Source organism: Mus musculus, chromosome 7 (genome assembly GCF_000001635.26).
Source record: "Mus musculus strain C57BL/6J chromosome 7, GRCm38.p6 C57BL/6J".
NCBI lineage: Eukaryota > Metazoa > Chordata > Mammalia > Rodentia > Muridae > Mus > Mus musculus.
The window spans coordinates 127,556,427-127,567,944 of record NC_000073.6 but is presented as its reverse complement, the minus strand read 5'-3'; the positions used below and the strand labels follow the sequence as shown (position 1 = coordinate 127,567,944).

The 11,518-nt window shown below is 45.5% G+C and overlaps 2 protein-coding genes across 2 annotated transcripts in view; both read right to left on the bottom strand.

Moving 5' to 3' along the window:
* Positions 1–2,673: 2,673 nt before the first annotated feature.
* On the bottom strand, positions 2,674–6,722 carry Tmem265 (transmembrane protein 265). The gene is made up of 3 exons (NM_001304267.1): positions 6,160–6,722; positions 4,653–4,823; positions 2,674–3,161 (listed from the first exon to the last, which is right to left on the bottom strand). The coding sequence occupies exons 2-3, from the start codon at positions 4,818–4,820 to the stop codon at positions 3,000–3,002; spliced, it is 330 nt and encodes a 109-aa protein (NP_001291196.1). The 5' UTR covers positions 4,821–4,823; positions 6,160–6,722; the 3' UTR covers positions 2,674–2,999.
* A 3-nt stretch (positions 6,723–6,725) lies between these two features.
* The window catches only part of Srcap (Snf2-related CREBBP activator protein), a 49,237-nt gene continuing 44,444 nt past the window's right edge, over positions 6,726–11,518 (bottom strand). The window contains exons 32-34 of the mRNA NM_001304266.1: positions 10,337–10,537; positions 10,096–10,179; positions 6,726–9,977 (exon numbers count right to left, since the gene is read on the bottom strand). Coding sequence (NP_001291195.1) covers positions 7,176–9,977; positions 10,096–10,179; positions 10,337–10,537 — 3,087 coding nt within the window. The 3' untranslated portion in view covers positions 6,726–7,175. The remainder of the gene's footprint in view (positions 9,978–10,095; positions 10,180–10,336; positions 10,538–11,518) is intronic.

Here is an 11,518-nt window from a genome sequence, read left to right as displayed (position 1 = left end):
TAGAGTCAGTCAAGCTTCTAAAAATAAGTGACCATCTCTGTGGCACTGTGGCAATTCTAAATCATAAATGGAAGAAATGACCAGACGTCGTTGTCAATCCATCCCATTCCCCTAAAACAAAAACCTCAGGGAACATCCTCCGAGTTTGGTGAAAAGAAGGGATCTGAAGAACTAGAGAGGTAGAGTGGTGCGCAGCTCTTCTCTCCTAGCTGAAAGGTTTTCCCCTTAAGAGCAAGGAGGCACTTAATGAGGAAGCTCATAGTTGGAAGACTCAGGAAGTCTTTTCCTTTGGTTATACAATTAGTAAGCAATTGCTAAGGAGAAAAACCTTTGGTCAAGCAGTTCCAGGGATGCAGCTTTTGTGAGTTACTGTCCATGGTGACGTGGACTTTTTAGGGATGTAGCCTTTGAGTCATCTATGTTCCATAAATAATCCCAATAAACCCACTGGTTCCTTATACTAGACTTGGACTGATTCTTTGGTTTACTGTTGGTGTCCTATCTGGGGTGAACATATTCATGACTCCCCCAAAAAGAGTAAAACAACATTGTGGAACACTGATGACAGCCATCATGTACCACCCCTCCCCCATCATCAGTGGGTACACCTCTAATTTGCATAACTCTACTCTTTCCTGAATTATGGTAGTCAGAAAAAATTCTATTTGTGAGGTACACATGTAAGCTTCAAAAGACAAGTACAAGAGCCAGGTATGGTGTTGCACAGGAAGCAGACAGGTTGAGGCCAGCCTGGTCTGAAAACTTGAATTTGACAACCAGTGCTACATAGTAAGCTACATTTTGAAACCCTGTTTCAAAATGGTATGTGTATATAAGAATATCCATGATTTAATAATGTTCATGATTTGGCACCCCAAATGCTTCCATCAGATAATGAACAAATTTTACTGTATTCATATAACATAGCAACAAAATTACAGGAATACATAATACTTACTATACAATGTTAACAGCAAAGACAAAAAGATAACAGGACTCCATCTGTATAAAGACAATTTAATTTTTATTTATGTGTGTGTTCACAGTGGCCAGAGTGATGGAATTCCCTGGAAGTGGAGTTTTGAGCTGCTGGATATGGGTGTTGGGATCCAAACTTGGGTCCTCTGCAAGAGCAGCAAGTACTCTTACTCTTGAGTCCTTTCTCCAGCTCCTTTGAAGAAGATGCTCTTGTATTCCATTAAGATTTGCTGGGCTGGAGAGAAGGCTCAGCAGTTAAAGAGCACTTGCTGCTCTGCCAGAGGTCCTGAGTTCAAATTCCCAATACCCACATGGTGTCTCATGACATTCTATATATAAAGGGATCTGATGCTCTCTTCTGGCAATGCAGGTATACATGCAGCAGAGTGCTCATATACATAAAATAAATAAATCAATCATTTATGTATGAATGTTTTGCCTGCCTGTATGTGCAGTACATGCATGCTTGATACCTGTAGAGATCAGAAGGCACTGGAAACCCCTGGAACTGCCATTATGGAGGTGTGAACCATCATGTAGGTAAGGGGAAACTCAGGTCTTCTGCAAGAGCTAGTGCTTTTAACTGTTGCATGTCTCTCCAGCCCTCATGTATCCCAATTCTTAACATTTATTTACTCCTTAGTTGGTTGACTACATTTCTATAAAGCAGATACAAGCAAAATCAAGTTACATTGTGAGAAGTCAGAATCGTAGTTACTTGTGGTAAGGAATGATTAGAGTCTATTAAGGAAACAGTACTGACAGCAGTCAATTTGAGTAGTAGCTTTCAGGTATTGGCTAGGTGTTAATTTAAACTTTATATTTGTTTGGGAACCTGCTTATGGAGTATATTTTAAAACTTAAAAACCTGTTTAAGCAGAGTGTGGCAGTGCACATCTGTAATTCTAGCACTCAGGAACAGAAGCAGGAGAATCAGGATTGAGGCTAGTATGGGCTATATGGTGAGGCCTTGTCATTTCAGAAAACAAAAACAAAAAAAGCATGGTGGTATACACCAGTAATCTCAGCACTTGCACAGCAAGTCTGAGGGACAGACAACCTGACTCAATAAAACAAAACCAGGCTCATATTCCATACCTAAAAATCTAAAATATCAGGAGTTTTAAGATGAAGAATATAAAATATATTTAAAACTGTCAATATGTAGGGTGGTAGTTCCTATAAAACAATCTTTTCATCCCTCTGGAACCAAACTGTCTGAATTCAATCATATCTTTTCTATTTTCTAGCATTAGGGCCTAGGACACATATATACCCATTTCCTCAACTATAAAGAAAAATGGCACCAACTATTGTGAGGTCTCAGAAGAAAGAAACAATGCCTGGAGCACAGCCTAGCAGTAATTACTCAGTGAGCGGTGTGCTAGCTACTACTACTATTCTTTTAGTCTGTCTTTTTAGGTTCATGTCTTTAGGTTCTGATAAGAAGCTCGATTTTTTTTTCCAAGGAAAATTTCTAAAAAATGTAAAAAAAAAAAAAAAAAAAAAAAAAAAAACACAACAAAAAACCCAACAACAACAAAAACACAAAAAAAACCCCAAACCTTTCCTTCTTTTGGAGCAATGAGATAGAATTAAAAGGCCAGATGCAGGCTAAGTCATCATTTAGATGTCTTCTCTTGCCTTCACCAAAGGCCCAAGGGAAAAATCAGTAAAAAGAGCAATTAGACAATATTTCACCATCAAAAAAGACTTTTATTACAAAACAAATTCTAATAAAATCAAGCCTGGTTTTCATCCCTTTCTCTTAATGGAGGCTCCTAGGATGGAAGGGCAAGGGAGAGAAAGCAAAGAATAATGAAAGAACATAGGCTGACCTCCCCTTGAAGTCTCAGGTGCTTTGAATAGCCTAGTTGAGCTCTTCCAATGGCTCCATTCCAAAGGCAACATTCTTCCAGACAGGAAGAACCACGAACCACTCCTGTCACCAGAACTGAGCACTGCCGAAATGTTGGATTGGATCCAGGTCTTGACTGACTCTCAGCAAAGGCCACCCAGGGTTATTCAGCCTGAGCAATGGTGTAGGAGAGCAGCCACAGCAGCAGGGGGCCCAGAAAAAGGACAGCAAGCCAGACAGCAAAACTGGCCAGAATGAGTCTCCGGGCCCGTGCCCTCAAGCATATGGCCTCCTCCGACTGGCCTGCCTTATGCCGCTCTTCTGCCTGTTGGGGGCAGGTTCTTGGTTAGATTCTCCCCCTGCTTCTGTCCCAAAGTACCCACTGCCCCATTTCACTTCTTGATCCATCATAGCTCATAATTGCACACATAAACACTTTACAACCTTTTCTGGTCTTTCTTGGCTCATCTGCAATACAAAGTATTCATTTTAGTTCTGCCTTACTTTTCAACTGGCCACAGTTAGCTCACAAAGACTGTATCTTAAATAACTTTGGTTTGTTTTGTGGTTTGGGATGGAACCCAAGGGCCTGTGCATACTAACCAAGTACTCTGCTGAACTACATTTCTGGACTGGAAAATACTTTGCAATCCTTCTATTTCCATTCTTTTCTATTTGTCCCACATTCATTCTCTCTCTCATGGTCCAAAAGGCACCACCATTTTTATCATGAAGGACTGCTTTTATGGTTTTTGCCCCACTGAAATTCTTATGATGGGTCTGGAGAGATGGCTCAGCAGTTAAGAGCACTGACTGCTCTTCTGAAAGTCCTCAGTTCAAATACCAGCAATCACACAATGGCTCACAACCTTCCATAGTGAGATCTGACGCCCTCTTCTGGTGCGTCTTAAGACAGCTACAGTGTAAAGATATAATAATTAAATCTTTAAGCCGGAGAGAGCGGGGCCCGACCTGAGCGAGAAGAGGTCCTGAATTCAAATTCCCAGCAACCACATGATGGCTTACAATCATCAATACAGCTACAGTGTACTTATATACATTAAATAAATAAATCTCAAAAAAAAAAAAAAAGAAATTCTTATGATGACAAAATGTTTCTGACTGTGAGGTAGTGAGAAAATTCTAGAATGTTTAAATTAGTTTGAATAGCCTTTCACTAGGTATATGTGTATGCTGGAATTATCACTTTTCATAAGCAGGACTCTGGACTCAATTCCTAGTAATGCCACCCCTATCCCAATTACAACAAAAAGCAGGAGGGGTGCAGACTGTTCTCTAACAACTGCTCTACTCATTGCACACGATGGAGATCCTTCTCATCACGACTAAACTGTCTGCCTGTAGTCCTGCCCCTTGTGATTCAGCCTCAATGGGGGGTTTGAGAGTAGATCTTTCTGAAACACAAATCTGGCCATGTCACTCCTCTGAAAAAAATTTAAATTGCTTTCTACTATTCAAGATAAAGTTAAAATTCCTAAGTTCAGAATCGGAGGCCTTCAGGATCTGGATCCTTTGATGTCAAATCTCAAATATTCCTGCCTTTATTTGAATTGTTCTTCCATCCTCAATACACTCACACTTCTCCTGTACTACAGTATTAATGAACTGAATTCTACTAATTATCCATTTTTACAACTTTCGTTTTCGTAAGACACGAGTCCTTAGAAAGTATTCTTACTCTGTCACTAAGCTCAGAGCTAAGCATCAAAAGATATGTAGTAACCGTAACTGTAGACAGATCAGATACAGTCATTTCATTATACCCTCCCAGTCCCATAGGAATTTTATTCCTCACCTTGATGGCAAACACAAGAGCCATGATCCCCAGGCAAGAACAGCCACAGATAATGCTAGTAGCCGCCAAATATTGGAGGCGGAGCCAGCGGCAGTGGATAGGGGATGGAGAATGAGCAGCTTCCATGTTGCTCACCAAGCTCTCCGCTGCCTTCTCCTTGTCCTCCATCACCTGTGGATGATATAGTCAAGGCACTTTTAAGCCCAACAAATGAGCTCTTGCTCGGGCATGGTGACTCCACCCTTCTCAAAGCATGCTGTCTAGTGTCCTAACCCTACACTCAGGAATGCTGTCTTACTGGGAAATTCCTCCAGTGACTCAGGTGAGAAGACTAACTACGTGGTCGGGATCCTTTCCATAGCTGAAGATTCTGAATCTTTTGAAGGGCAAGCATGTGTGAATGTACTTATTCTTCAATAAATATAGACAATGAAGCTGACCTGGCTACCAGAAACAGGAGATAGAATTTTTTTTTTTTTAAATCTTTTCGAGCCCTGGCTATCCTGGAACTCACTCTGTAGACCAGGCTGGGCTTGAACTCAGAAATCTGTTTCTGCCTCACAACTGGTGGGATTAAAGGCGTGCGCCACCATGCCCGGCTGAGAGATATCATCTTAAAACCTTATTACTAGGTAACTTTTTTTGGCTTTGTTTTGACACAGGATTTCGTTATGTAGCCCCTCCCTGGCTTGCCAGGAACTCAGTATATAGACAAGGCTGTCCTCAAATTCAGAGACTGCCTGGCTCTGGCTTTGCTTGGCTTACTTATGATAGTTTCTCTGTGTAGCCTTGGCTGTCCTAAAACTCACTCTGTAGACCAGGCTGGCCTAGAATCACTGAGATCTATCTGCCCCTGCCTCCTGAGTGCTGGGATTAAAGGCGTGTACCACCAAACCCTGGGCATGAATAGTTTGGAGGATAAAAGAAAGGCAAGATTCATATGGTTAAGTTCTTTTTGATGTTTATAAAAACAAAACAAAATAAAAGTAACAATAAAAAAATCCCACCTAACCAAGGAGTGGAGGCAGACATCGATAATACCAATTCGGTACAGAAGCAGAAAGATCTAAATTCAAGGCCAGCATTGCTGAGTCTGAGGATACATGAGATCCTGTCTCAAAACAAAACCCCTGAATATGACACCTCCTTTTCTATGCTTGTCACCTCTACTTTATCCCAGACCATACAACCCAATCAGATTAGCAGAGTTCAAATGACTTTGCCCACAGAAACCTGCACAATGCCTTCCTAGTACTCAGGCCCTCTATGCACATCAAAATATCTTTCCACCCTCATGTCTAATCATTATCCTACAGCCTGGACACATGAAACCACCTGTGGTTCCCCGCCACAAGAAACAAAAATGCAGAATGTGAGAGAGCAAAAAGATGTGGCAAGCTGCAACAGCAGTTGAGGTGAGAAATGAATTGTCAGTAAATGAAAAGAGCCTAAGAAAGGGCCCAGGGAGTTATGGTCAGAAACTATAAACATAAGCATAGATTCTTACCTGGCCATAGGCTTTGAGGAACTGTGAGTTTCGGCTCTTGCCTCGGGTTTGATTTGGCTTGGGTGGAGATGAAGCTGACTCATGGCTCCAAGCCAAGCCAAGGTAGAGTTGTAGGGCCAGCCACCATGTGAAGAGCCCAGGGCTCTGGGAAGGGGCATGGCCAGCTCAAACCAGTTTGGCTAGATGGCGAGCAGAGGAGGGCTAAGGCATGAGCAAATGGAGGATGCCTGCTTTCTGAAGACAGGAGTGTAAGGAAGCACCTGAGTAAGGAGACTGAAGGGGACTCCCGGGTGTTGGAGAACTGAGGGCAAGTTCAAGACTCAGAGAAAAGAGTTTATCTGGGTGGTTTAAAAGACTCTATATAGCCTACCAGATCAGATTTGACAATCTTTCTTTTTTTCTTTTTTTTTTTTTTTTGACTGGGAGCGGGATTAAGTTCTGCTTCAAGGGTAACCTTGCATTAGAGATCAGTCATGGAGTCATTGTAAGAGGGAGGTGAAAAATGACGTCCAAATTCCCACCCAACCCTCCACCAGACCAGAAAATCAGAAGCCTCCTTACACGGATGCTTGTACAGAAACTAAGTTTATTATGCTTTTTTTTTTTTTTCTTAAAAAAAAAAAAAAAAGAAAAAAAAAGAAAAAAAGAAAAAGAAAAAAAAAAAGAAAAAAAAACAAAACAAACCCACCCCACCTCATTGAAAAGCCCCTCCCCCTTTACCCTAAGGGTTTGAGGCTGTGAAAGACAGCTGGGGAATCAAGTACAAGGGGGTGGGGACAGAAACTATCTTGCCACCCTTAACACTGCCCAGCCATATAGGAGAGAAAGGGGGTTGTGACAAGCCCCATTTCCATGACAACCAGTAACCTACCCCCTACTTTGGTGGAAAGGAAGACAGCCCCCTATGTCTCCCTGGAGGCTTTTTCCCTCAAAGACTTCAAGTAGTGGTTATCAGAGTCAGGCCTGGGCAAGGGAAAGCGGCCATGGTGGGATACATAAGTGAAGGGGCTGCCCATTCACGTCTTGGCCTTTCGACCTCTGTGACTAATAGTAGGGATACATAGGTGGGGAGGAGCACTACTACGCAGGATACGCTGGTCCCCTTGGTTGGTGGTCCCAACGAGCCTGCGGGGACCAGTTCGACGGCGTGGGGTTCCATCTCCTTCCTCCTCGTCACCTGAGGCTTCTACCTCTGACTCCTCTACTGAACCCTCAGGCCCCAGGGGACTTGGGGGCTGCAAGCGGCCTCGTTTTGCCATCCCAGAACTCCCAACTGGAGCCCCTGACCTTTTTCGAGGCATTTTCTCAGTTTCTAGTGGGGGGACTAGAGACCCTGGACGCAGGCGGGTTGAGCGAAATTTGGGAGTTAATGAGACCACAGGTGGTGTCAGTTCTAACCCACTTGGCCCACTATCTGCTAAATCCAGGTCATCCTGAATTACGGCCATCACCATGGACCCTTCACTCTTTCGTCCCCGCATCCCTTCAGCTTCAAGCCGAAGACGGGCCAGGCGGGTGAGAGGACGGCTTCCATCCTCATCAGAGGAACTGCCTTCACTTTCTGCCTGGCCCAGGGGTTGGCGCTGCACTCCCAGTCCACAACTCTCAAGAATAGAAGAGCTGTCGGGGTCCAAGACAGGGTGCTGGCTGGGCCTTGGTGATGGTGGGTTCTTGGGAGGTCGGCCCCGCTTCCGCTTCGGTGGGGATGTTGAAATGGTGACAGTAGTGACAGTGTTGGTGACAGCAGTGGGACAGGCTAGGAGTGGTGTCAGGGGTGCTGGGAAAGGGAGCGACTGTGTTCGGCTCTCTAAATTGCCGCCTCCTGGAGAGGATATGGTCCCAGGAATGGGCAAATCCCTTGCTTTAGGGGGACGCCCACGCCGTCTTTTCTCCACAGGCGATAGGATGGTGGGTTCTGGTCTGTGAACTGGTTGGGGTCCAGGAGGCTGGGGCCCAGGAACAAATTGGGGCCTGAGGTCAGGTTCTGCAACAGTTACTGTTTCAGGGCCGGGGACTGGGTCAACCCCATTGGTTTTCCCCTTAGAGATGGATGAAGGTACCTCATCTACCCCTCTCCCAGCATCTGCTGGAGATCTGTTCTTCTTGGGAGGCCTCCCCCTCCGACGTTTCACAGCAGGTGGAGTGATGGCAAGCTCTGTTCCTTCTCCATTCTCTGGGCTTCCCCCAGTAGTCGTCCCCAGTTCATTGTGACGACAAGCTATGAAGGTGGATTGGGTTGGGGTAGACAGTGAAGATGTAGGAGCAGCTTCACAGGGCCCACTGCTAGGAGGTGAGGATTCTGGCCCTGACATACTGTGGATCGATGGGCTTCTTGGACTGGCGCTAACTTCAGATACCCCAGGTACTAGGGTGCTGGCAGGTGCCCGATGTCGCCGTCGCTTTACAAGTTCTTTTTCCTCCACCACAGTTACTAGCCTTCCTGGCAGCTTTCGAAGCACTTTGGGACCTGGGAGCTGTCCTGTCCGGCCAGACCCCTGACCCCTGATTTCTACATCAGCACTGGTTCGACGCCGTGGAGGACGGGCAGGCAAAGGACCCTCAGGAGAGGAGGTGGCTGAAGATGAGGTTGATGGGGCTGTAACCTCAGCTCTAACAAGTTCTTGTGGCTTTTCTGAGTTGGAAATTGGGATCTGAACCTCTCTTGTTTCTCCCGAGTTCCTATGAGTCTCCAAAAGCTCATCAAGTGGTTCAGCAGATGCTGCTGAGGGTGGGAGCTCCAGCCCATTGCTCTCATTCAGACTCATGGTCAATTCCTCACTACCAGGTAGCAGTGTGGTATTGGTCCCCTCCACAGGACCTGGCACCTCCTGCTGCTGACCATTGGGGATGCTCTCAGCTTCCAGGGTTGAACTGGGTGCAGGAATACAAGGAAGAGTCTTCTCTGATTCAGGCAGGATATCAACAGCCACTGGCAAAAGATCCTTTGGAGACACAAGACTAGCCAGGGAAGCCTCAGAATTGGTCATTCCAGGCAGCTCTAGAGACTCCACAGGTGCCAATTCTTGTGCACACAGCCCTACTTCTCCTGAGTCCAAGGGGAGGTTGGTAACCCCAGGAGAGATGGGAACAGAAAGGGAGTCAAGTGGGGCTGGTGAAGAAGAGGTTAATACAGAGGTTTGAGCTTGTAAGGGGGTACAAGTGGGTAGAGGGGTACAGGCAGAAGGCGGGGTAGAAGCAGGAGACGAACTAGGAGGAAGCTGAAGCAGAGGTGGAGTAGGCAAGATATGGACAGGAAGAATGGTTACTGGATTTGGGGCTGAAATGGGTATTGGAGCTGTGGCTAGGGCAGAAGTTATAGCAGAAGCAACAGAAGCAGCAGGAGGGAGAGGAGCAGGAGAAGGAGAAGCAGCAGGAGGAGAAGCAGGAGGAGCAGGAGGAGCAGGAGAAGCAGGAGCAGGCGGAGGAGGAGGAGCAGGAGAAGGAGAAGCAGGAGGAGCAGGAGGAGGAGGAGGAGCAGGAGGAGGAGGAGGAGGACGAGGCCTAGGCACTGGCCTGGGAATTCTTTCTCTCACAGGGCTGCATTGGGGAGGCACAAAGGTGTTGCAGGTATGATGGGAGGATGTGACAGGAGTGTGGTTTGCTCCTTGAGTTTCTGCCCGAGCTCCACGAAGACGTTCACTGACACGAGTCCCCAGCCTCTCAGGAGCCCTGATTTTCTTGCTGCGCCGGTGGCTGGCTCCACTACTTCCACAAGACATCTCATCCCCAGCCCCTGGTCCTTCCTCTTCCTCGTGGGGTAGTCGGAACACCTCCTCCTTGGCTTGGTCCAGGTCTTTTCGGGCAGCTTCCACTTGTTCCTACCAACAACGTGGCCAATAGTGTCAGCAAGAGGAAGAGCGAGCAGAGCAAGGCATGATGGAAATGAACAGCTTCCCACTATCTTATTCCCCTTACTTCCTACATAAGAAGACTTACTTCTGCCTGTTTGAGCTCCTCTCGGCTCACTTCCTCCAATGAAGCTTCTAGGAACTTCATGGCATAGCGCTCAATGGGAGTCAGCTGTAGGGAAGAATATAAGTTGATAAACATAAGGACCTAGAACTCAGGGACTATTACCATATCACCAGGAAAGATGGGGGGGGAAAAAAAAAAAAGGAGTCCTGGCATACATAAGTGATGACAAATGAAGAGAAGTGGTAGTGGATCCAACACGAACCTGTTCTACTAGGGCAGCAATTTCCTGTTCAGCCCTGGACATCTCCTCATCCTCAGCCCCAGGCCCGGGGCGATTGGCCTCCTCTCCCTCACCAGCAGGAAACCCATCATTCTCATTAAATTCTGCAAGCTCAGCCACTTGTTCAGCTTTGGCCTGAGTGGCTGCACGGATATCTTCTTCATCTTCTGCCCGACATAATGCCTTCAAGGTATTCAGAAGAAAAACAAAGCATATACAAATAAGAAATTTAAGAACATGGAAGAAAAAAACAAAAAAACCCAAAAGGGTCAGGTAGTGGTGGCGCACACCTTTAATCCCAGCACTTGGGAGGCAGAGGCAGGCAGATTTCTGAGTTCCAGGCCAGCCTGGTCTATAAAATGAGTCCAGGATAGCCAGGGCTATACAGAGAAACCCTGTCTTGAAAAAAAAAAAAAACAAAACAAAAAAACAAAGAACATGGAGGCAGAAAGATGGCTCAGTGGGTAAAAGGCAATTCCCCAGCAAGCCTGATAACCTGGGTCCTCAGAATCCATAGTGAAAGGAGATGGGTTCTAGAAAGTTGCTCTCTTACCTCCGTATGCATGTGGTAGCACATATTGCTTATAAATGAGCAATAATTTTTTTTTCCAAGAGAAATGAGGAGGGAAAAGAGCTAGAGAGATGCCTTAGCACTAAAGAGAACTTACTACTCTTGAAGAAAACCTGAGTTTGGTTCTCAGCAACATTATCAGGTGGCTCAACTCCAGCTCCAGGGAGCAACCCCTTTGACATGTCACAGTACCAACACAAAGACACATAACTAAAAATACAAAGAATCTTAGAAAACAAAGCCCCCTAAAATTTTCTATGTATTTTGCAGGTACATGCCCATCTCAGCTCTCAGGAGGCAGAAATAGGATTGCTGCAAGTTTGAAGTCAGCCTGCTCTATATAGAATTTTCTAAGCCAACCATAGACACATGACAAGACCCTGTCTGAAAATAAAATAAAGTTACATCTTGTAATTTACATTTTATTTATGACAAGGGTAACAAGGTCTTACTATGTGGCCCTGGCTGGCTTGGAACACATTGTGTAGACTAATTGTCTTTAAATTTAGAGTCCCACCAACCACGGGATCCAGTATGCCTGCCATTATATTCCTGCAAAAACGCTTGAGGCAGCTAGGTGTGGCAGTACACAC

Excerpts from the sequence above, each read along its gene's own strand:
- Tmem265 (NM_001304267.1), bottom strand. The coding sequence starts at position 4,820 with ATGGAGGACAAGGAGAAGGCAGCGGAGAGCTTGGTGAGCAACATGGAA. Across the intron at positions 3,162-4,652 it reads CTCTTGTGTTTGCCATCAAG|GCAGAAGAGCGGCATAAGGC; the intron begins GTGAGGAATAAA and ends TGCCCCCAACAG.